This window comes from Panthera tigris, chromosome B3 (genome assembly GCF_018350195.1).
Source record: "Panthera tigris isolate Pti1 chromosome B3, P.tigris_Pti1_mat1.1, whole genome shotgun sequence".
Taxonomy (NCBI): domain Eukaryota; kingdom Metazoa; phylum Chordata; class Mammalia; order Carnivora; family Felidae; genus Panthera; species Panthera tigris.
This window is the reverse complement of record NC_056665.1, coordinates 34,874,561-34,897,220: the sequence shown is the minus strand read 5'-3', so window position 1 is coordinate 34,897,220 and position 22,660 is coordinate 34,874,561. Positions and strand designations below refer to the sequence as shown.

The 22,660-nt window shown below is 47.2% G+C and overlaps 1 protein-coding gene across 1 annotated transcript in view; it reads left to right on the top strand.

Annotated features, from left to right (window-relative positions):
* The window catches only part of LOC102955708, a 30,893-nt gene extending 28,631 nt beyond the window's left edge, over nt 1-2,262 (top strand). Inside the window, exon 7 of the mRNA XM_042989210.1 lies at nt 24-2,262. Coding sequence (XP_042845144.1) covers nt 24-142 — 119 coding nt within the window. The 3' untranslated portion in view covers nt 143-2,262. The remainder of the gene's footprint in view (nt 1-23) is intronic.
* The last annotated feature ends 20,398 nt before the right edge of the window (nt 2,263-22,660 follow it).

Genomic DNA, 22,660 nt, shown 5'->3' with positions numbered 1-22,660 from the left:
ACACTTATGTGATTGTTTTTAAGTATTTCAGACTCTGAAAAAAAGCTTTAAGGAACCCATCGCAATGGACAACAGTAGAGTTACTCATTCAACTTCGCGGGAACAAATCCACGTGAAATGGAGAATGGAAGAAATTAGCTAAATAATTCAGTCCCGTCTTCATTCTAGCATGCAGGTGCACACGCACACACGCACACACACACACACACACATGGATTATTTCACCCACATTGATTCAGAGTGTGGTTTTAATTCTTGCCCCTTTCAATCGGGTTAGAACCTTTCCAGTCTTCAAAGTTCTTCTCAATCCTTTGTCATTTTATGCTCAGTGCCCAGCACAGTTCCCGGCTCATAGTAGGCACTCAGTAAGTTTCTGATCAATGACATACCGCCTGATCTGGAGTATACTCTTACCGACACGGCCTCCAATGAACCACACGTCTCTGAATCCATGTGGAGCCCTCTCCACACTGACTCTGGGCTTAATTTGCTTGCCTGGAGAGATTTTAGTAAGTGCGATACAAACAGGCACGTGAACGGCACATTGGAACATCACACTTATGAAGAAGCCTGGGCCAGCCTGCAGGGGACACGTGGCCAAGTCAACAGCCAGCTTCACTACTGCTAGCCATGTGAGTAAGGCTGTTTTAGACCCTCCGGTCCCCATCAAGCTGCCAGATGACTGCAACCAGACAAAATCAGAGAACGGCCCAGTTGAGCTCAGTTCAAGTGCTGACCCATAAAATCATGAGAAAATATATTGTAGTTTTAAGCCCGTGAATTTTGGGTTGGCGTGTCATACAAAGACAATTGAGACGGTACTTTTTTTAAAAAGTGCATAGATAGATACCTTTAGACCAGAAATGACAAATATGTAACATCTCATCTAACACATTTAATGGATTGGTCCTGTCTTCCTGGAGGGCCATGTGGAGGGGAACTTGAAGTCCCAGTTACTAGAAGAGAAAGCCATGATTCATTAGTAATGGGTGCAAAGAACGCGGATGGGAATAGTGGCAATATGCGTGCCTTATTTTTGCCATCTTTGTTCCCTTTTATCAATCAGGGGCCAGCGAACAAGGAAAGAATTATCAAAGTGAAATGCTAAGTGGGTCATTTGGTAAGGAGATTTTCCACTGAGTTAGGGCACAGCTTGCAGGGACAGTGATTATGAAGGTAGAACTCCTTGAGTGAACTCAAGCAGATGTTATTTATGTCACTGGAGAACACAATTCCATGACTGCAGAAACCCACAATTTGGAACTCTGGTTGATTTCCCAGGTTTGCTAGGGGGCAGTGTCAAAGTGGCTTTACTCTGCCCACAGATCTGGTCATCAGCTTCATAGGTACAGAAACTCAATATTTTTGGTGCATCCAGAGGTGGTTGGGCTCTTGGGAACAGCCCTACAAGAATCACCTTCATGCGATTCCGTCAGCAAAATAAAATGCAAGGAATTTCCAAAGACACAACAACTCTTATTGGCTCCCCAGACTCAGTTAGTCATCAGAAAAGCTCCATCCCACAAAGAAGATGGAATGAGAAGAAAGGAAGTGGGAAGGTTCAGAGGGAATATTTCACACGAGTCAGTAAAGACAGATAAAATATCTCTGTCTGACGAGAGTACCCTCTCTCTAGCAGTGGGAAACCATGAACCTCAGGTCCAGTGTCTCTCTCCCTTGAGAATAATTGGAAGCACACTGACCAGTTGTAGACATTGACTTATCTTCTGACATCTCTGCAGACCCCATTCCTTCTGGAAGATATGCTTCCTCGGACACATTAACATAATTGATTAAGCCATTGCCATTTTTTTGGTTCAGCAGCACCATCTGAAGATCCCACCTTCTTTAGAGTTTGCCTGCCCAAGCTCCTGACTATCCATTATCACCTTGATTTATAAGGCATCTTTCCCCTTCCAAGATTTCTACATAACGCATGGATTTCGTCCCATCTACCCATCCATCCATCCATGCATCATTTCATCTACTTATTCTATAAATCACATGCACTCAGTTGGTCTGGGGGGCCACAAAGAGGAATAAACATGGACCCTGCCTTTGAGGAGCCTCAAAGGTGAGAAAGGAGATGGGAGTCGAGGTGAAGACTTGTCCTAGAGAAGCCCAGGAAAGACAAGAGGATACTGTAACTAAGACTGAGCAGCGGTGATAGGGAAGAAGGGGCAGATACCAGAGAAAGGCAGTGTTACGGAGAGAAAATGAACAGTGATTGCCCAGTGGGCAGGCAGTGAGAAAGAAGGAAGAGACCAGAGCAATAAAAATGGTTGTAAACCACTAAGTATTCATTAGTATCATCATTATGACCATTAATAGCTGGCATTTATTGAGAACTTTCACCATGCCAGGGACTATTCTGAGCCCTTTATATGCACAAATTCATGTAATCCTCAACCAAGTGAGCTGGGTACCATCATTATGTCCAGATTTCAGATGAGGAACTATAGGAGGAAGATCCACAGAACAGTTCTAGAAATGTGTCATTTGGCATGCCTGGGACCGTCCCAATGGAGAGCTCCAGCAGGGAGTGTAATGGCGGGAGGCCAATGAGAGCATCTGTGCTAGAAACATCAACTGAGACACCATCTGCGCCTACACGTGGTGGTAAGCGCCACAGGTTTGGTATGGCAGGTTGAGGACAGGGACAAGGTCAGGACCCAGGAGAAGATGCAAGGCTCCTCACTAGGGGGCCTTGAGTATGGAAATGAATGATTAAAAAGTTAAGCTATCTCTCTACCTTGGTGCTGCCCGTGGAGGTGGCAGCCATGTCTTACTGGGCATCATGTCTGCCCTCAGATCTCTGGTGAATCCCAAGATCAGTAAAAACAGAACTGGGAAGCTCACCCAGGACCGGTCAGACCAATATGTCCAAGTTGGGGGCAAATGGCACAAATCAGAGGGCCCAGCCCAATCTTGATGTCCAACACTGGTTACAGGAGCAGTAAGAAAACCAAGCACGGGCTGGCCGGAGGCTTCTGGAAGTTTCTAGTCCACAACGTCAAGGAGCTGGAAGTGCTACAGGTGTGCTACAAATCTCACCGTGCACAGATTGTTCATGATGTCTCCTCCAAGGAGCCATGAGCAGCCCAGCCGGCCGCCGGAGTCACCAGTCCCAATGCCAGGCTGTGCAGCAAAGGAGACGAATAGAGAGACAGCTCATATACCCACTGCATTTGTGTTAATAAAACCACAACACCCCAAAACTTTTTTTTAAAAGTTAGGATACACACCAGAACAGGGGGTGTCAAAGCAGCAGGGCGAGCCAAAAGTTTCAAAAAGGAGGCAATGTTCCAGCGGCTTCAATCCCACCCAAGAGAGAGCACACAAACGTGTATGAGAAGCAGCCACTGAATTAGACATTCAGGCAGTTTGACAGCTAGTGACGTCGAGAAGCACAGTTTTAGAGGCATACACACCATCTCCCAACACGCCTGGATCAGTGGTTCTCAGATTCTGGTGCAGAAGACTTTCCTGGCAGTTTATTAAAATTCAGATTCCTGGGACTACCTCCGGAGATTTGGATTCATAAGGCTTGGGTTGGGGTCCAGGAGCCTAAATTTTTAAACATCAACCCCCCACCCGCACCCCCCGTCCCTGCAAGGTGCTTCTGATGCGGTTGTTTCCAAAACTATACTTTGATAAGCACTGCCCTGAAGACATAAGCATCCTTTCCCCACCTGCCCCAGGTTCCGGTTTCCTGTTAAATGATCCACAGGCTCCCTGCGGGAGATCAACACTGTGAGTGGCCAGCCTTCCTCGTTCATGCCTTCCCATGGAGGCCTTGCTTCCCGGGCCCTAGTGGTGGGATTACGTCTCAGGACTACAGTTAGCAAAGCGTTCATACGTACCACAGACACACGTGCACATTCTGTGCATATGCAGAATAGGAGAGAAAGCATTTATCCCAGAGATGAACACCTAGAAGCAGATAGATATAAATACAAGTGACTGATCCAATCGAGACAGAGGAGGAGCCTAGAATAATGCAAAAGGAGGCAGATTAGCACTGGGTGTTGTATGGAAACCAATTTGACAATAAATTTCATATATTAAAAAAAAAAAAGGAGGCAGATTTGCTCAAGTGAGTCAAATACCACCAAAGAGAGCCTGTAAAAGAGGTTCTTAACGGTCAAGTGCATGATATTTACTCTAAGGGAGTACACCCTAACTTTTTAATCCTTCATTTCCATACTCCCTACCCTGCTCCTTTTCCTTCAAATGCCCCCAAGTGCAAAAGGAACACAGACGAAGGACTAACAAATTCTACTCAGAGAAGCTGGCGAAGGCATCCCCAAGGAGGTAGCACGGAGTCCTTCCTTCTCCAGTAAGAGCTCCCAAGGCAGAGAAAGGGAAAGGGATCTGAAGGCAGAGGAAAAGCGAGTATAAGAGCAGGGGGTGGGTGGGGGGAGGCACAAAGGAGCAGGGTGTTTCCAGGAAACCTAGGAAGCTTGGCTGGAAGAGAGGAAGTAGGGCTGGAGGGAGGGAGAGGCAGATAGAGTAAGAGTGAACTAGCTCGAAAAGCTAGGGTCTTGGAGGTTCTTCCTCGCATGCTAAGGATTTTAGAGCCGATCTCAGCGGAAACGGAGAGTCCCTGCGGTTTATAAGTGGGAGCCGCATCTTTTGCTTTAGGGAGCTGGGGATCCCACGCCGGGAAGCGGGCCGACTCCTTCCCTTCCACCCGCCACGGGCATCCAGTGGAAGAGAAATCTCCAGCACAGCCAGGCTTGTGAATCCACAGGGTACTTGCAGGCACAGCTTTTGAGTCAGTTTCTTCTCCCCGAAGCCTCTCATTTAGGAAACAAACCGCAGGGAACGCGGAGGGAGAGAAAGAGGGGGGAGAAATAACACTCAACTCCAATTCCTCAAGTGGAAAAAAGGAAGGGTGGCGCCCTTCCTGTCTAAACATGGATGGAAAATAATCACCAAAAATGAAGTTTGGTTTTGCAGGGTGGGCTAGGGGAGGAGAACCAAAAATGACCGAAGAACAACAAAGCAGAAAAAACAAGCAGGGGAGGAAGGAGTATAAAAACAGGAAGGCCCCAGGGGCAGATTCTCTGCAGGGCGTGGGGCTGGGGAAGGGAACGCTGGCCTGGCGTGCAGGCCTTTCCCCGTAGCCTTGGGCACTAGAACCGTCCAGGACGTGCATGGGGTCAATGCCAGACACACCTGGAAAAGTTCAAAAACCGTTTCTGGATGGGATGGGGGAGGGGTAGCTTCCAGGCTGCCCAAGGGGGCCCCGGGGGTGAAGTAGGAGGCAGCCGCTAAATTCAAGTCAAAAACCGAGTCCTGGGTGCGGGCCTATGTGACTTTGGGCAAAGGGCCTCTACCTTCCTGGGCCTGTTTCCACATCCGGGATCTCGCGTGGTTGGCCAGGCCTCTGTGCATGGGTGGCCAAGGGACACGTTGAAATCCAGCTGTGCACTCTGGCGTGAGCGGTGACCGCGAAGACAGAGCGTTTTATTTCTCTAATTTACGCCAAAGGATTGTTCCGCCGGCCAAACCAGAGGCCACAGGACTGGAACCGCTTAGGTCACCTTTTTTCTCTTCTCCAGGGGCTTCAGGACCCAATGGGGGCCCTGGGTGCAGTGCGCTAGGCTGGGAAAATCTGCTGAGCCCCGACTCCCCCTGCTCGCTGGGGAGGGTGTCCCATGCCGTGCTTAGGAACTTGGACTTCAGTGTGAAAGAAACGGAAAGCCAGATTTGCTGGAGGCCACCCGCCTCCCCCTCGTACTTCTCCTGGCCCTGCTCAGTGTCACCTATCTCCCAACACAGCAGGCTGCCTCGGCCACAGCGGGGGTGAGCACCGAGTTTGGGCGTGACCATTACTGTGCCCCACTCTGATGGGAGGAGCTAAAACAGCCCCAGCACCCACGTCCAACCTGACCTGGACGCACCGAGGCTGGCCCCAGAGCTGCCCAGAGGGCCCGGGTTCACAGCCCAGACGTGTGAAGTAACGAGTTAGTGCCCACAGGGTGGGTTTTGACCAGTGAGAGACCTGAGACAGAGAGGAAGCAACAGAGAGACCCCTGAGTCTCCTCCCCAAGATGGTTCCCAGGCGCGGGGCGTTTATGTGGTGTTCCCAGAAACATCCAGCATGGCCACACGATCCTTCCTTACTCGTGGGGCCGCAACCCCACAGAAGAGACCATTTTGTGTTCGCTTTTGCTTTCTCTCCGCCTCATGTCCCCTTTCTTTCAGTGTCTCTGCCCTGGGATTACCCTCCCCTCCCCGTAGAGCCTTGGCACATAAGCTTTGCCTCTTGCTTTTTAGGGAAAATGGGCGAAGGCAGAGGGCTCGATGGCTTGTGCTGGCCATCTTGCTGACCGTGGCAAGTGAGGGCTTGCCACGTTAGCCACGTGACTTTTCTCACTTGGGTGCGTTGGAACGAAGTTTTACTTGTCACACACGTTTGGGCCACAGAGTCCAGAGGGCATGGGGTCAGTCAGGCCCGGGGCTCGAGTCCTGGCTCTGTCTCCCATGCTAGTTTACATGCATGAACTTGGACGACCGAAGACCTCACCTTGCCTAGTCTTGGTTTCCTCTTCTGCGAGGAAGATGGGAGACAACAAAACTTACTTCACGGCCTTGGTGATGATTCAATGGTGACATGATCTTTGTTGAATAGTCAGCCGACTGCTGGACGCATGGGATGAGCGCAGACAATGCTGTTTCTGTTGTAACGATTAGGAAAATTGAAGAGTAGGCATCCAGGAGGCCTTTGAGTCAGCGCCCTGCCACAGCAACTCAGACAGGGACAGACGCGGCCTGCAGGAGGGGTGTGGCCTTGGTGGCCGAGGCCAGCCTGGAAGATTTTCCAGACTAGATTCTGAGCATGGGGACTCTCTGTTGTTTGACCCCTAATGTTCCTCCTGGTCACCCATTTCATCTACAGGCTGCACATGCCCATCAGCCGCCTACTCTGACCTTGGCCCGGAGCGTGTCTACCTCTCACCCCTGAGCGCCTTATCCGCTGCTGTTCCTGCCCCCATCTGACCCTCAGAAAGGACAGGCTTCTTGCCGGGCACATTTCCACTCTGGCCTTGGTCTTGGAGACCAGAGGCGTGATTTGGCGGGAGGTGAGGTCCGGGGCAACCTAGGACAGAGGCTCTCACTGCCCACGGCCTCAGCAGTCTGCGGAAGCCTCTGATGCCAGCTCCAATGTCAGTCGCTAGACCTCAGGGACATTGCCACATTCACACAGCAGCGCTATTGCCCGGGGCCCTGTGTTCACAATTCCCGTCCCGCTTCTGAGTGGTAACAGACTGCAGGTGGGGCAGGGTGGGGAGAAGAGAGGGGGCTTCGACCCCCTCCTCATCCCCCTGTGTCTCTACACCTGACCCACATCTGAAGCTGAGCACCTTAGGTTCGAGGGAACTGAGGCAGGCTTGAGGATGTGCCCACAGTCTTACAGGAGGGTTTTGTTTTGTCCTGTTACACTTGTCGATGATGAGGGAGCCTGCACGTGGAAAAAGCTAGAAAGAGCAATGAAAGTTAGTGGAGTGCTCAGCCCTGGCCTCTCTTTCCTAGATGCCCCAAGCACACAGATGTCAACCAAGCGGCCTGGCCTTTTAGGAGAGAGATTAGCCATGTATCTCTCTCTCTCTCTCTCTTTTTAAATTAATTAATTTATTTTGAGAGAGAGAGTGCATGCGCACGTACGAGCAGGGGAGAGGCAGAGAGAGAGGGAGAGAGAATCCCAAGCACGCTTTGCACGGTCAGCGCAGAGCCCGGTGCGGGGCTCAAACTCACAAACCCTGGGATCATGACCCGAGCGGAAACCAAGAGTCCGATGCTTAACTGACGGAGGCACCCAGGCACCCCTCACTTTTTTTTTTTTTAACACCACTTCAAATTTTGCCAGTTTGCTTATATAAAAGGATAAAGGTCCAAAACCAAAGAAACAAAAACCCCTCCTGTGCTACGTCTTTATCTCCAAGTTCAGGGATACCTCCCTCTCGCTTTGGCGCCCCACAGACTCTGTTCTACGGTGATGTTTGTGATGTCGCCATCTGGTGGCGGCAGAGGGTAACGGCCTATCTGCGCACTGGGGTCATGGTCCTCGTTTCCACAAGTGCCCTATCTGTTGAGCGTCCACTCTGTATCAGGCACTGGGTGGTACCTGCGGTCATCCCTTGACATTAAAACTAAGCGGTAGGAACCTGCCCCCGGGATTGGTGCTTACTGCCCTTCCACACCTTCCATAGCAGCTGCGTCAAAGGACTCCAACCCCCTCCCTCCCCACTGTTTGAGATTTTACCCAGAATCTTGGAGGCTGGAAGGAGCCTGATGGAACAAGGCTGCCTGAGGCTGCAGAATCCATTGCAGGGGCCACAAAACGTGACCTCTTCCCGCTGTGGTAATCTCTCATCCCTACACGCCAGTGGTTCTCGCCCTGGCTGCCCATTAGAACCACCGACAGGCTTTTACATTATTATTATTTTTTTAACGTTTATTTATTTTTGAGACAGAGGGAGACAGAGCATGAACGGGGGAGGGGCAGAGAGAGAGGGAAACACAGAACCGGAAGCAGGCTCCAGGCTCTGAGCCATCAGCCCAGAGCCCGACGCGGGGCTCAAACTCACGGACCGTGAGATCGTGACCTGAGCTGAAGTGGGACGCTTAACCGACTGAGCCACCCAGGCGCCCCACCCACAGGCTTTTAAAAACAGCGCTGCGCGGGCCTTACCCCCAGAGACTCTGATTGAACAGTTCAAGTGAGGTATTGGGTATTTTTAAAGCTCTCCAGGTGATGGTAAGGGGCAGCCAGGATTGAGAAACGCTGTAAAATCGGTAAGCGCGGGTCAGGCCGTCACCCTTCTTACTGCTATTGTATTTGAGAGAATTACTCCCTCACATACACATAGCCCTCCCCGCTCCCCACACTCAGCCATTGGGAGCAGACGGGCCCCATCATCTAAGAAGTTCATCTGTCTCTCGCGTCACAAGGAACATCTTCCAGATTTCCGGGGGAACCTTTGAGAGGCTCCACAGCTACTATCCAAAGGTGCAGGGCGCCTGGGTGGCTCCAAGAGGACTTGGAGAGCCCAAGGTCCTCTTGGACTATTTTGCTGAGCCCTTCGGGGCGGTGTAACTAAAACTCGATTAAATGAACTTCTGGGGAGTTGGGTGGGGGTGGGAGACCCTTGTGCGACAGGTCAGTGTCTAAAGGTGGGAGGTGGGGTTTCCTAAGCACGGGAGGGGCTTCACACCCCAGAGCAAGTAGGTGAGGAGGAAGGCTGTCTCTACAAAAGGGAGACACATATAAGGTCATGGCAACAAGATTAAGTTCTGGAGAGCACTGACCTAAAAAGTTTCCTCCTATGAAATGTTTCATTTCTTGGGTGTTTTTCCAGGAAAAATGGTATTGGTGGCCATTTAAAATTCTCCCTCTTAAATGTTGTCACTTTAGGGGCACCTGGGTGGCTCAGTTGGTTGAGCGTCCGACTTTGGCTCAGGTCATGATCTCCCGGTTCATGGGTTGGAGCTCCGCATCCTGCTCTGTGCTGACAGCTCAGAGCCTGGAGCCTGCTTCAGATTCTGTCTCCCCCTCTCTCTGTCCCTCTCCTGCTTGTGCTCTGTATCGCTCTCTCTCTCAAGAATAAATATAAACATTAAAAAAGATTTTTTTTAAATGTTGTCACTAATTTTTCCAAATTTTAGTAAAGTCCGATATATTTAAACTTTTTTAAATGCTTATTTATTTTTGAGAGAGAGAGAGACAGAGAGAGAGAGAGAGAGATGGAGCTCAAGCAGGGGAGGGTCAGAGAGAGAGGGAGACACAGAATACGAAGCAGGCTCCGGGCTCCAAGCTGTCAGCACAGAGCCCAAGTCGGGGCTCAAACTTACGAGCCATGAGTTCATGGCCTGAGCCCAAGTTGGATTCTTAAGCGACTGAGCCACCCAGGCGTCCCTGAAAGTCTGATATATTTATTCATGTTTGTGTGATGTTGTGAAGACAGCAAAAGACACATTAGTCTGTCTTCATTGGCACGTAGGTCATTATTCAGGAAGTAACAAGATGCCGGGGGCAGCCTGCCCAGGGTTGACCTGAGTTGGGCCCACACAGAACCCAGAGCACCCAGAGGAAAACAGGCCTCAGAGTGGCTGAAGCCAGGGAAAGTCGGACATGGGAGAAGGGAGACAACCCGCATTTCTCTCCCAGATATAGAGGGAGGTGACCCTTAAGATAGAGGGGAAAGCCATTCCTTAGGCTACACCATAAATTCCTTCACTGTCAAGGTAAAGGCGGAAGAGAAGCTTGACTCAGAGGACAGATCTCAACATGTGATTGGTAACTGAGTTAGTTTGCGGTAACGCCAGGATACTCAAGCAGAGACTTCCCATAGCTATGAGGACGTAAATGGTAAGGAGAACGTGGACAATGTAAGACCAGAGGTAAAAATTGGAGAATCTAAGCAATATGAAACACTTCCAAAACCGAGACTCTAGAGGGGCAAGGGTCACTGATGTCCCCAAGGCTACAGCACTACTTGACCTGAGGTCTGTGACTTGAGCCCACCTCTCCTGACTCCCAATTCGGGTCTTGTATGTGTTGTCCTTTTTCCCAGGGGTCATCTTAATCCTGGTAATTTGAGCATTGACCACGGTGAATACGTGAAAGACCGTGTGTGGAATGTTCTGGGGCACTCACTGACCCATACTCTTTCACTGGGTTTTCTGGTACTGATTAAAGGTAAGTTTTATTTTCCGTCTTTCAAAAATCTATTTTTGTTTTTGTTTGTTTGTTTGTTTGTTTTTAAGTAGACTGATGACCAATGTTTGTGCAGGCAGAGTTAAATCTGAGTCAGGACTCTCCCTTTGATTTCAATGTACTCAAAGACTTTAGGACAGCACGGGCAAAGTGTATCAAATGGTTTCCATTTAAAAGGGAACTTGAAATTGAGCCATGGAGCTTGGCTGCGGTCCTCATGCTAAGTGATCCCAATGGAGGCAGGCCTAACCCTTTCATCAAGGAGACGTTTGCCCATGACCAAGGTGACCAGGGTTTAGAGGGGGAGAAAAAAGCAGGAAAAAGGTGCAGAAATGTTCAGGTACCATATGAAATGCCCCCTTTGAATGGGAACTGGCTACCACGGGAGAGCAGAAAGGAAGGAGTCAAGGATTCTTAGAGCTCCGGCTTATATCTCTCTGTCTTTCCCTCTCTCTCCAACAGGATTAACGTCTCCGTAGCCATTTTGTCAGCCTGGACTTGGGGGTTTGGGTTGGCGATCTGCCACCAGCCACAGGGCCAGCAAACAGACACCACGATTGGTTTTCGAGAATCACCTCTTTTCTGCATTAGATGAGAAGCCACCTAAATAAGTGGTGACTCATGGGCCTCCCAACAGCCTTGACTACACTCATTTTCCAGTGTTTTCTGAGGTCAGAGGTGCCAGCCCTTCCCAGGATGCTCTGTTCTCCATGGGTAAGCCTCACTTGTGCGTGAGGAGTCGGGATAGCAAAGAAACCAGTCGCAGGGAGGTGTTCAAACTTGCGTAAGCCTCCTGACCGGTGTGTTTATAGCAACAGGGCCCAAGCTGTGAGCTGGGGGAAGCTGGCAATAAAGCTTCTGTGGTCTGGATCAGGTCACCCTGTACCTGGGACCCTCTGAAAGCCTGGAGACACCACATTTGTTTATTCTGAAAGGAAGGCCAAGAAAACACAGTGGAAGAAGCGTGTCCCTGCATCACCAGAGTTAGCCAGACAAGGAAATTCTGTCTGACCGCAAGACAAGAACGGCATTTTAATAGCAAACTGTTTTCTTCCCCTTCCCATTCCTCAGTCCCAGTCAAATGTTCCAATTATTTTGGCTCTCTCCTCTTAAGGTCTGATCACTTTCCTTTTTAATTAATCATTTTGAGAAAGGAGAAAAAGGCCTTTTCCATAGCTTGCTAGTATGCGTCCATTCTCCACATGGCAGCAAGGACGATCTTTGAGAAGCTCAGATTTGAATCCAGGTGTTTCTTTGGCTCTCCCTGGGCTGGTCTTGCCCACCTGTCTGACCTTGCCGACCTCGCTGACCTCACTGTGTTTGCTATGCACTCCCCCTGGGTTTTCAATCTCCAGCCACACTAGCCTTTGGTTCATTCACCAAGGACTTCAGGATTGGGGGTGGCGGTGGGGGTGGGGCAGGGATCAGCTGCATATACACCTGAAACCACCCACCAGTCATTTTTATTGCTTAAAAACTTTTACATACAGTACACTTTGCTTTGGATGTCGTACAGTTCAATGAAGTTTTCCACATGTACAGATTCTTGTAATCACTACCGCAAACGGGATACGAAAGAATTCCAACACCGCAAAGAATTGCCTCATGCTTCTTCTTTGTCCTTGCTTCCTGTCCACCCCCCCGGCAACCGCTGATCTGGTCCTACAGCTCAGCCTTCTTCCGACTGTCATACGAAGGCAGCCGTCCAACAGAGAATCTTTTGAGACTGGCTCCTTTCACCTAGCCTAACGCATTTGGGATTCTCCCACATCGTCGCGTGTCGCAAGGCTGCACGTTGCGTGGTCCTAATCTTTGCCGAGTGGTGTTCCGTTGTATGGCTGAATCCCAGGCTTGTTTGTTCTCTCCAGTGACCCACAAAAGAAGATTGGAGTAGTTTCCAATTTGGAGCAGTTATGGAGAACGCTGCTATTAAACACGAGTGTACAGGTTTTTGTGTGAGCGTGTTTTCACGTCTATAGTAAATACCTACAGATGAGATTCCCGGAAGTATCTGTTTAACTTTGTAAGGAAATGTCAAACTGTTCTTCTGAGCCCCTGTCCTGTGCCGTACAGCATGTCACCAGCCACACGTGAGAGCCCACTTACTCTACATCCTTGCCAATGCTTCGTATTATCAGAGTTTCTGGATTAGCCTTCCTAGTGTATATGTAATGGTATCTAACTGTGATTTGTAATTTGTGCTTCCCTAAGAGCTAGTGATGTGAAGGCTGTCTATATGCTCATTTGCCATCTATACATTTTCTTCCATGAGGTGCCTGTTCAAACCTTCTGGCCACTTAAACAATTTGGGTTGTTTTTCTTTCTTATTGTTGAGTTTTGAGAGCTCTTTATATATTCTGGGTACAAGTCCTCTGTTGGATACGTGATTGGCAGGTATTTTCTCCCAGTCTGTTGCTTATCTTTTCATTCTCTTCACAGTGTCTTCGACAGAGCAAAAGTTCTTCATTCAAGGAATTCCAATTTATAACTTTTTTTTTTTAAAGAATCTTGTTTTGTTATCCAAGAGCACAAAGAGTTTCTTTTTGCTTTTGTTTTTTTTTTTTGGGGGGGGGGTTTGTTTTTAAGTAGGCTCCTCACGCAGCACAGAGCCCGATGCAGGGCTGGAACTCATGACCCTGAGCTGAGATCCAGAGTCAGACATTTAGTTCTATAATTCATTTTCAGCTATTTTCTGTATACGGTGGGAGGCGTAAGTTGAGGTTCAAACCTTCCACGTGAAGATCCAGTAGTCCCAGTACCATCGGCTGAAAAGACAATTGAGTTGCTTTCACACGTTTGTCCAAACGTTGAACAGACACCTCACAAAAGAAAATATATGGATGACAAGCATGTGAGAAGATCTTCCACATTAGGAAAAGATCTTCAGTGTTAGAAAAATGCAAATGAAAACCACAATGAGGGGACGCCTGGGTGGCTCAGTCGGTTAAGCATCTGACTTCAGCTCAGGTCGTGATCTCATGGCTTGTGAGTTCGAGCCCCGCGTCGGGCTCTGTGCCGACAGCTCGGAGCCTGGAGCCTGCTTCGGATTCTGTGTCTCCCCCTCTCTCTGCCCCTCTCCTGCTCCTGCTCTGTCTCTTTCTCTCAAAAGTAAATAAACGTTAAAAACAAGACAAAAAAACCCACACTGAGTTATTGCCACGCATCTTTCAGACTGGCAAAAATGAAGTTTTGGCAAGAATGTGACGGAGCTGGAACTCTCCTACACTGCTGGTGGGAAAGTAAAAGGGTACAGCCACTTTGGAAAACAGTTGACCAGTTTCTTTAAAAGTTAAACTCATAGTTACCGTTATAATAGAACCATTCTACTCCTAGGTATTTACCCAGGAGAAATGAAAGCATACGTCCATACAAAGACTGGTTTGCAAGCATTTCTAACAGTTTCGTGTGTAATAGTCAAAACAAAATACAACCCAAATGTCCGTCACCAAGTGAGTGAGTAAGCCAAGTGCGATACATGAATACAATAAAACAATGCATAGGAATAAAAAAGAATGAATTCTTGATAATATCCTATGACATGCGTGATTCTCAAAATAGTTTTGTAGGGTTCAAGAGGCAAGACGAAAAAGTATATTCTGCATGATTCCATCAATAGAAAGTGTCAGGAAATGTAAAGTAACACAAATGGGAGAGAGCAGATCGGTGACGACCAGGAGATAAGGTGGAGAGAAGCAGAAAGGAAGGTTTACTAAAAAACACACGAAAACTTTTGGGGACAATGGATTTGTTCATTAACTTGATTGAGGTAATGTTTTCATAGATACACCCATATGTCAAAATTTATCCAATTGCACACTTTAAAAAGGTTTTTTTTGATGTCTATTTACCTTTGAGAGAGAGAGAGAGAGAGAGAGACAGAATGCGAGTGGGGGAGGAACAGAGAAAAGGGGAGACACAGAATCTGAGGCTCCGAGCTGTCAGCACGGAGCCTGACAAGGGACTCAAACTCACAGACTGTGAGATCATAACCTGAGCCAAAGTCGAATGCCTATCCAACTGAGCCACCCAGGTGCCCCTCTCCAATTGCACGTTACTTTAAAAAAAAAAAAATGTTTAAGTTTATTTATTTTTGAGAGAGAGAAAGAGCACGAGCAGGGGAGGGGCAGAGACAGGAAGGGAGACACAGAATCAGAAACAGGCTCCAGGCTCTGTGCTGATAGCTCAGCCCAGACGCAGGGCTTGAACTCGAGTGAGATCGTGACCTGAGCCGAAGTCGGACGCTTAACCCACTGAGCCATCCAGGTGCCCCTCCAATTGCACACTTTAAACTAAACTATTTGTAGTTTGTTTTAAATCAATTATACCTCGGGGCGCCTGGGTGGCTCAGTCGGTTGGGCGGCTGACTCCGGCTCAGGTCATGATCTCGTGGTCCGTGAGTTCGAGCCCCGCGTCGGGCTCTGTGCTGACAGCTTGGAGCCTAGGGCCTGTTTCGGATTCTGTGTCTCCCTCTCTCTCTGACCCTCCCCCGTTCATGCTCTGTCTCTCTCTGTCTCAAAAATAAATAAACGTAAAAAAAAATTTTTTTTTAAATAAATCAATTATACCTCAATGGAACTCTTTAAAACCATTTTTATGAGTCTCCATTCTGTTCCATTCACTTATGTCTATTTTTTAGTCCATACCATACTGTTTTGATCCCTGTCGTTTTTTAACAATATATATTAAAATCAGATAGTGTGAGTCTTGCAACTTGTTCTTTTATTTTCAAAATTATTTTCTGTATTAGAAAAATGATGGATTTTTATATGTTGACCTACTCCATGACCTCACTAAATACACTTGATTGTTCTAGAACTCGATTCCTCCTTTTTGTTTATACAATAATATCTGTGATGGGGGACAGTTTTATTTCTTCCGTTTCATCTGAATGCCTTCATGTCTTGTCTTCTTATGCTTGATGGGATTTCCAAGACAATATGGAACAGTTGTGGTCAGAGCTGACATCCTTCACCCTTCACGTAAGAAAGACACCCAGACAGCAAGTTCGTCTTAATGTGATGCAAGAGGGATACACAGTCAGCTATGAAGTATTCTTTTTTAAAAAACATTTTTATAATGTTTATTTCTTTTTGAGAGAGAGAGAGCATAAGCAGGGAGAGGCAGAGAGAGAGACACACACACAGAGACCGAAGCAGACTCCAGGCTCCGAGCTGTCAGCACGGAGCCCGACGCGGGGCTCGAACCCACGATCTGTGAGATCAGGACCTGAGCCGAAGTCGGACAGTCCACTGACTGAGCCACTCAGGTGCCCCCAGTTATGAGGTATTCTTGACAAAAACTCGAGCCGAGACTAGGGAATGCCAAACAACTCAGTGATCAAGACAAACAACATTTTCATGCAGTATTTTCAAAAATCAAAATTAAGGTTAAAAACCAAATTCACCATGAACAAAACATCAGAATTTCAAATAAAGACGGAATCAGTGTTTACTGGGTTTTCCTTTGCCTCAGTTTCCATTATGGCTCAGTTCTGCTGCTGATCTTGTCTTGGTCTAGAGTCAAGATCTAATGACCATTTTACAGAAAATGTAGCGAGAGAAGAAATGTTGAGTGATGACCGGTTTCTTCAATAAATAAATTGCAGGGAAAAAAACAAAGTTGGGGTCCCAGAGTGGTAGTTACACAGACACGTTCACTTTATGGTAGGTACTTCAGCAAGTTACATCCTTATGATATGTGTACTTTTCAACAGTATGTTATACAGTGATAAAAATGTTTGGAAGATGGGGAAAAAAGCACTTAAATTCAAACAGTTACTTAGTTCAGGTGATTAGATTATAGATATTGGTATACTTTTATTTTCAATAAAATAAATTGTTTTTTTAATTTATTGTTTAATACAATGTAATTATTTTAGAATGTTTAGCAATTATTTTATAATATATAATTTTATGGGGCCCCTGGGTGGCTCAGTTGGTTAAGCGTCTGACTGACTCAGGTCATGATCTCACGGTTCACGAATTCGAGCCCTGCGTCTGGCTCTGTGCTGAGAGCTTGGAGCCTGGAGCCTGTTTCAAATTCTGTGTATCCCTCTCTCTCTGACCCTCCTCCACTCACGCTCTGTCTCTCTCTCTCAAAAATGAGTAAAGATTAAAAAAAACCCTTATTTATAATATATAATTTTATAATTGTATGCTATATAACTTATATAACTGCAATTACTTTAAAGCATCTATGTCATATTGTTATATAATTTTATAATCTATACAATATAATTTTATGAATTGTAAATTTATTTAAGCAAAAGTTTTAGAAAATCTTATCTGGCCCTTAATCGTTAGAGATGTATACTGTAGTATGCAGGGGTGGCTGTTTGTTTTTATATTTTTTATAATACGTTTATTTATTTTGTTTTATTTTATTTTTAAATATTTTAGCAATTAAATCCAGAAACGTTGCCTTGAAAAACAGAAAAAGGTAAAAAATATTTTAGCAGGGGTGTCTGGGTGGCTCAGTCGGTCATGATCTCATGGTTTGTGAGTTCGAGCCTCACGTGGGGCTCTATGCTGATGGCTCGAAGCCTGCTTTGAGTTCTGTGTCTTCCTCTCTCTCTGCCCCTCCCCTGCTCAGACTCTCTCTCTCTCTCTCTCTCTCAAAAATGAATAAACATTTAAAAAATATTTTACTAAAAGAAGAAGGAGGTGGGGGGAGGAGAAGAAGAAGAAGAAGAAAGGAAGGAATAAAAGGGCCAAATGAAGCAAATGAAGAAAAATTAGTAATTTTTGGAGCTGAGGAACATATTAATAAGAGTTTCTCATACCCTCTACTTTTACATTTGCTTGAAAGTTTTTCCTCATAAAATTAAAAATAAATAAGATAGCCTTTCACCCCACCTGCTGTCATTTTATACCCCATTATCTCGTTTTATGTTTCCTAAACTATTACCTGAAATTATCTTGTTCATTGGTGTATTGCCTGCCCCCTTCCAGAAGAATGTAAACACCACGAAAGCAGAGTACATATGAGTCTTATTCCCTCCTTTATTCTCAGCAGCTAAAACAGTTTAAAACAATGAACTTTATCAGCATCCCGCATCTAATACGATTTCTCGAACTGGTGAAGTGTTGTAGTTGAGGGTATTTTAGGTTCCATATTATTTTAAGAACGATCTCAATACAGTCTCGCTTTTTCTGTCAAAGGGATCCCAGCTCTTCACACAGGGGTCCCAGCTCATTTCTCTTTGGAGGGTCGGCCAGATTTTGATGGATGCAGAACTGAAACCCCCCTCGGGAGTTCTCCGCAATCGTTTCATGGCCCCCAAATCTGTTTATTTCCAAACTGTAATGGCAACAAAACCCAGCACTTTATTTGACCTACTGTTGAGTTCCCCTGTGAAGTTGTTAGTTTCAAAGAACTTTGGTTTGATAGACTCCGTATTCCTTAAAGTGTTTTAGGGCTCTACGAGACAAAGAACAGATGTTGCACTCTACAAACCTGCAGTTACCAGCCTCTGATCAGTTCTCAAGGTCGGTCAGCTTCTCCATCTTGTGAAGAGGCTGCTCAAGCCAGAACAAGCAAGTTTCTCTTCCCAAACGGAGCTCGTTTAAAGTAAAAGCACAGTGGAATTTTCTTATAGTTCTTGCGTTTAAAGACTGAACAAATCTGCTTGTGTGTCTCATTTATTTTATTTTGTGGTTGTCGGTTTGTGGACGTGTGGTATTAGGAGAATCATTTTGGGATCAAGAAAATATTTATTCATGTTCATAAAGCTTTGTATCTGCTTCTTCTCTCAAGTCTGCGCCGTGGCCACATGTGATGAGATATGAGAGACTCAAGTACATTTGTATTACTGAATTCACCTGGGCGTTTGTTGACTAGGTTGGCCCTTCAGAGTGTATTCCGGGTGTTTCGGGATGGGGCCATCACCTTCATTTTGCATACAAAGTAGGCAGCTTTGGTGATCCCTTGGTCCTGACTTCTGAAGATCCCTACTGGCCCTTGGCCTCCATCCCTAAGCTCCTCTCCATTTTTCTTAGGTACTCACTCTCCTTTTCAGATTCCTCAGAGTTTAGAGCTCAAGAGTCCCCACCCCTGACTTAATCATACAGAACGCGCTTTTCCATACCTTCTGTTGGAACCTACAGATACTCCAAGATATATTCCAGGGCCAGAGTATTTCAGGACAGGTGGAGTTCTCAAACAGTGCTGAATCACAGAGCTCTTGGGATCTTTATGGCCTGTGAGAGGATTTGCTTGGATGTTTGGAAACACTGAATTTATATCACATCGCACTGTAGATTTTTTAAACTGGGGGAAATCAGTTTTTACTCATTTCCCATTCAACAAATATTTCCTGAGCTCCAGCCATGGGCCAGGCAGTATTAAGGTGATTTGAGATATATGGTTCCTACTTCATGGTTCATGATCCAGCAAGGAAATGGTAGATAAACAATTGACTATAAGGTGAAAACACTAATGCCCTTGAGAAGTCTTGCCCCTTCTTCTTAAGTTAGGATGAATTCATTGCCGAGAGTTTTAGTGGATGTGTTTTTTGGAGCAGTGTCTATATTCCAGGATGGTATGAAGTGCTTTCCTATATTACCCCCTCTAATCCTTACAAGAGCACTGATGTAGGGTATTATCCTCACTTTACAGGCGAGGAAACCGAAGCTTACAGAGATGGGATAGTCCTCACGGTTTGGCAAGTCGACTTTTTTTTTTTTTTTTTAATTTTTTTTTTCAACGTTTTTTATTTATTTTTGGGACAGAGAGAGACAGAGCATGAACAGGGGAGGGTCAGAGAGAGAAGGAGACACAGAATCGGAAACAGGCTCCAGGCTCTGAGCCGTCAGCCCAGAGCCCGACGCGGGGCTCGAACTCACGGACCGCGAGATCGTGACCTGGCTGAAGTCGGACGCTTAACCGACTGCGCCACCCAGGCGCCCCTGGCAAGTCGCCTTAAAAGCTAGGGTCTCTTTTTTCCCCCAACTGTGGGAGTATAAGCTGGACTCTATGCCCGTGCCTGGTTATGAAGGCCATGTCTCTGTGTGGACACCAGAGGGCGATGAGAGAGAGAGCAAAGCAACGGAAGGAATTTGCCTCTGGGGCCACCTCTCTGAAGTCACAGCAAATTGACCTTCTCAAACTCGTCTTTGAAGATGCGCAGTGCTGAGAGGGCAGATCTGAACCTACTGCACATTCCGGTCACGGATAAGGGCAAGGATCACTTGGGATTCATCTTTTGTGTAAAGCACGCCAGCTCGCTGCTTCTTCTACTCATAGTATGGAACGTTTGTGGAATTCAATTGGATGTTTTGTACAGTCACAAGACACATGTCTTGCTTGCTTCTGCTCCTCCCATAGCTGATTCCAAATCAGGGGTGTTGTGCAAACAGCTGCTCAACGAGAAACTGCTCCAAGTGAAAGCGGCTCCGTTCACCCGTTGGGCTGGCCACGTGCCCCACCACCCCATTTGTTCCAACACCCGGAACACTGTGTGGCTGGTGTGGCCACTGCTCCATGGGCAGCCTGCCAAAGGACTGATCCGTCAACATGACGGTCATCCTGAGGGATGCTTCGTGAAGACAAAGTACTCCGGCTGTAGCCTCCAGGGGTACCTTTCCATTAAGGGAACGTGCTCTCACCAGGATGGAAGCCAGTGTCGGGGAATAAGAAATTGACATTCCCTGTTTCAATCCGTTCCTCCTTAGAGCTTTGTCGTTAGTTTCTCGGGCACGTTTCCGTCCTGTTTACAGCTCACAACGAATAGGATATGTGGCTGAGGACGACTGGAGAAAGCTAGCTCACATTTTAAGGGAAGTCTTTAAAAATAATCAATGACCAATGTGTCTTCAAAGAGTAGTTTTTCATATGTTTCAGTCCCATGTGGCCGAAACCAAACAGAGCCATTTTCAACCCAGCCACACCCTGGGGTGACGCAATAGTGAACGAGAACAGGCAGGAACCCATTTCTGGATATGAAGCTGGCCTGTCAGCTCAGGAGGTGACCCCACAGTCCCACGGGTTGTAGATCGACTGAGCTAAGGTTCCGAGAACCTTACCCCCAAGATACACAGCACAGCAGGGGATGCGAGGCAGTTAGGCCCTCACTCTGCGCTTAAGTGAAAGGCAGCCAGCAATTTTTTTTTTTCTTTTAAGTGAGGAAGTGATGCAAACAGAATTCTACATAAGTAAGATGGCTTTGGTGGCATTACGGGATAGGTTAAAGAGAGGATTACAGCCAGGGAGAGCTTGAGAGAACGGATGAACGGAAGTAAGTGCTTGGGGACAGAGGGAACAAATAAGAAACAATTCAGGGCTGGAACTCACAGCTCGGAGTTGTTGATTGAACGTGGGAGAAGGAGAAGGTATACATAGGACATCCTCACGTTCCCTGAGCGTTTACCGTGTGCAAGTTGCTCAGCATTTTACGGGTCTAAACTCATTTAATTTTGACAAACCGTATGAGATAGGAATGATGATACTCCACCTTTTACAGGAGAAGAAACTGACACTCAGAGAGGCTAAGTCATTGGTCAACGTTCACTAGGATTTGAACCCAGGCCGTTGGACTCCAGAACCTGCCCCCTTCACAGAGGCCACGCGGTCTCTTCCCGTCTGGGGGACGCGAAAGCCAGACATACTGGCTGAGGTGGGAAGTCAGGAGGAGCAGATACGCATGGGGTGGGGGGTGGGGGGTAGACAAGGTGGTGTTTGGACACGTGTCGCACTAGGATGTTCTGCCAGCCCTTCGATGGGAGGCGTCCAGCAGGCTTTGGGTCCCAAGGTGGAGAAGGAACTGGTTTTCATTAAAAATAATGAAACATCTGTAAAAATACTGTTGGCTGGGTTTCCCAGTCAAGCTATTCAAGAGAGGCCTGCTGTGCTAGCAAACAGGAAGCCCATGCCCCAGCTGAAGGTTTGGCCAGAGACTTAGAGGGGTCAGGTTCATCAGCAGGTGCCCCAGGGCTCCCTGCCACCGTGAGTGGGGGATGGGTGAAGTGCGCCCGGAGCTCCACAAAAAGAGAGAAAGCCCAAATCCTGAAAAAGAAGGAGAGGAGGGACGCCTCTAAGCCTTCCTCAATCTATTCCACATTCCTCCTCGTTCCGACAGATCAGGGCTTCTCAGTGCTGCCTGCCCAGTAAAGTCACCCAGGGAGTTTCGAATACCGCTCGTCCCCAGGCGTCACCCCAGGACCAAGGAAATCAGACTGTCTCAGGGTGGACACGGGCAGTTTTGAAAAGCTCTCTAGGGGGCGCCTGGGTGGCTCAGTCGGTTAAGCGGCCGACTTCGGCTCAGGTCATGATCTCACGGTCCGTGAGTTCGAGCCCCGCGTCGGGCTCTGTGCTGACAGCTCAGAGCCTGAAGCCTATTTCGGATTCTGTGTCTCCCTCTCTCTGACCCTCCCCCGTTCACGCTCTGTCTCTGTCTCAAAAATAAACATTAAAAACAATTAAAAAAAAAAAAAAAAAAAAAAAAAAAAAAAAAAAAAGAAAAGCTCTCTAGGTGATTCTAATGTGAGGCCAGGCTTGAGCACTAGAACAATACAAGGAAGGTTGTCTTGGGGGGTGACCGGAGACCCAGATAAAGACTAACACCTACAAAGTACGTTTCGGTTCATAAAGCACTCTCGCATACAGGCTTTGTTTCAGGAGCGTCTTACTGTCACCCCCCTGGTTAGACGGGGGAATCACGAGTCAAAAAGAGAAATGACCTGCTCAAGGTCAAACAGTTATTTACCAAAGAACCACGCCTACAACCCAACTCTGCTGACCTCCAATTCAGGGTTCCTTCATAAGGCCACAGAGGGCAATACTGAGGACAGAAGGCCAAGTTCTTCTGTATTCACATAAAAAGGTGAGGGTGTAGGCATTTTTCTTAAAGCAATCAGGAGTGACAGGAGTGAATCGAAAAAACAGAACGGCTGCTTGTGTGCTGGAGCATAAAGGGGGTGGAATAATCAGAATGGAGCC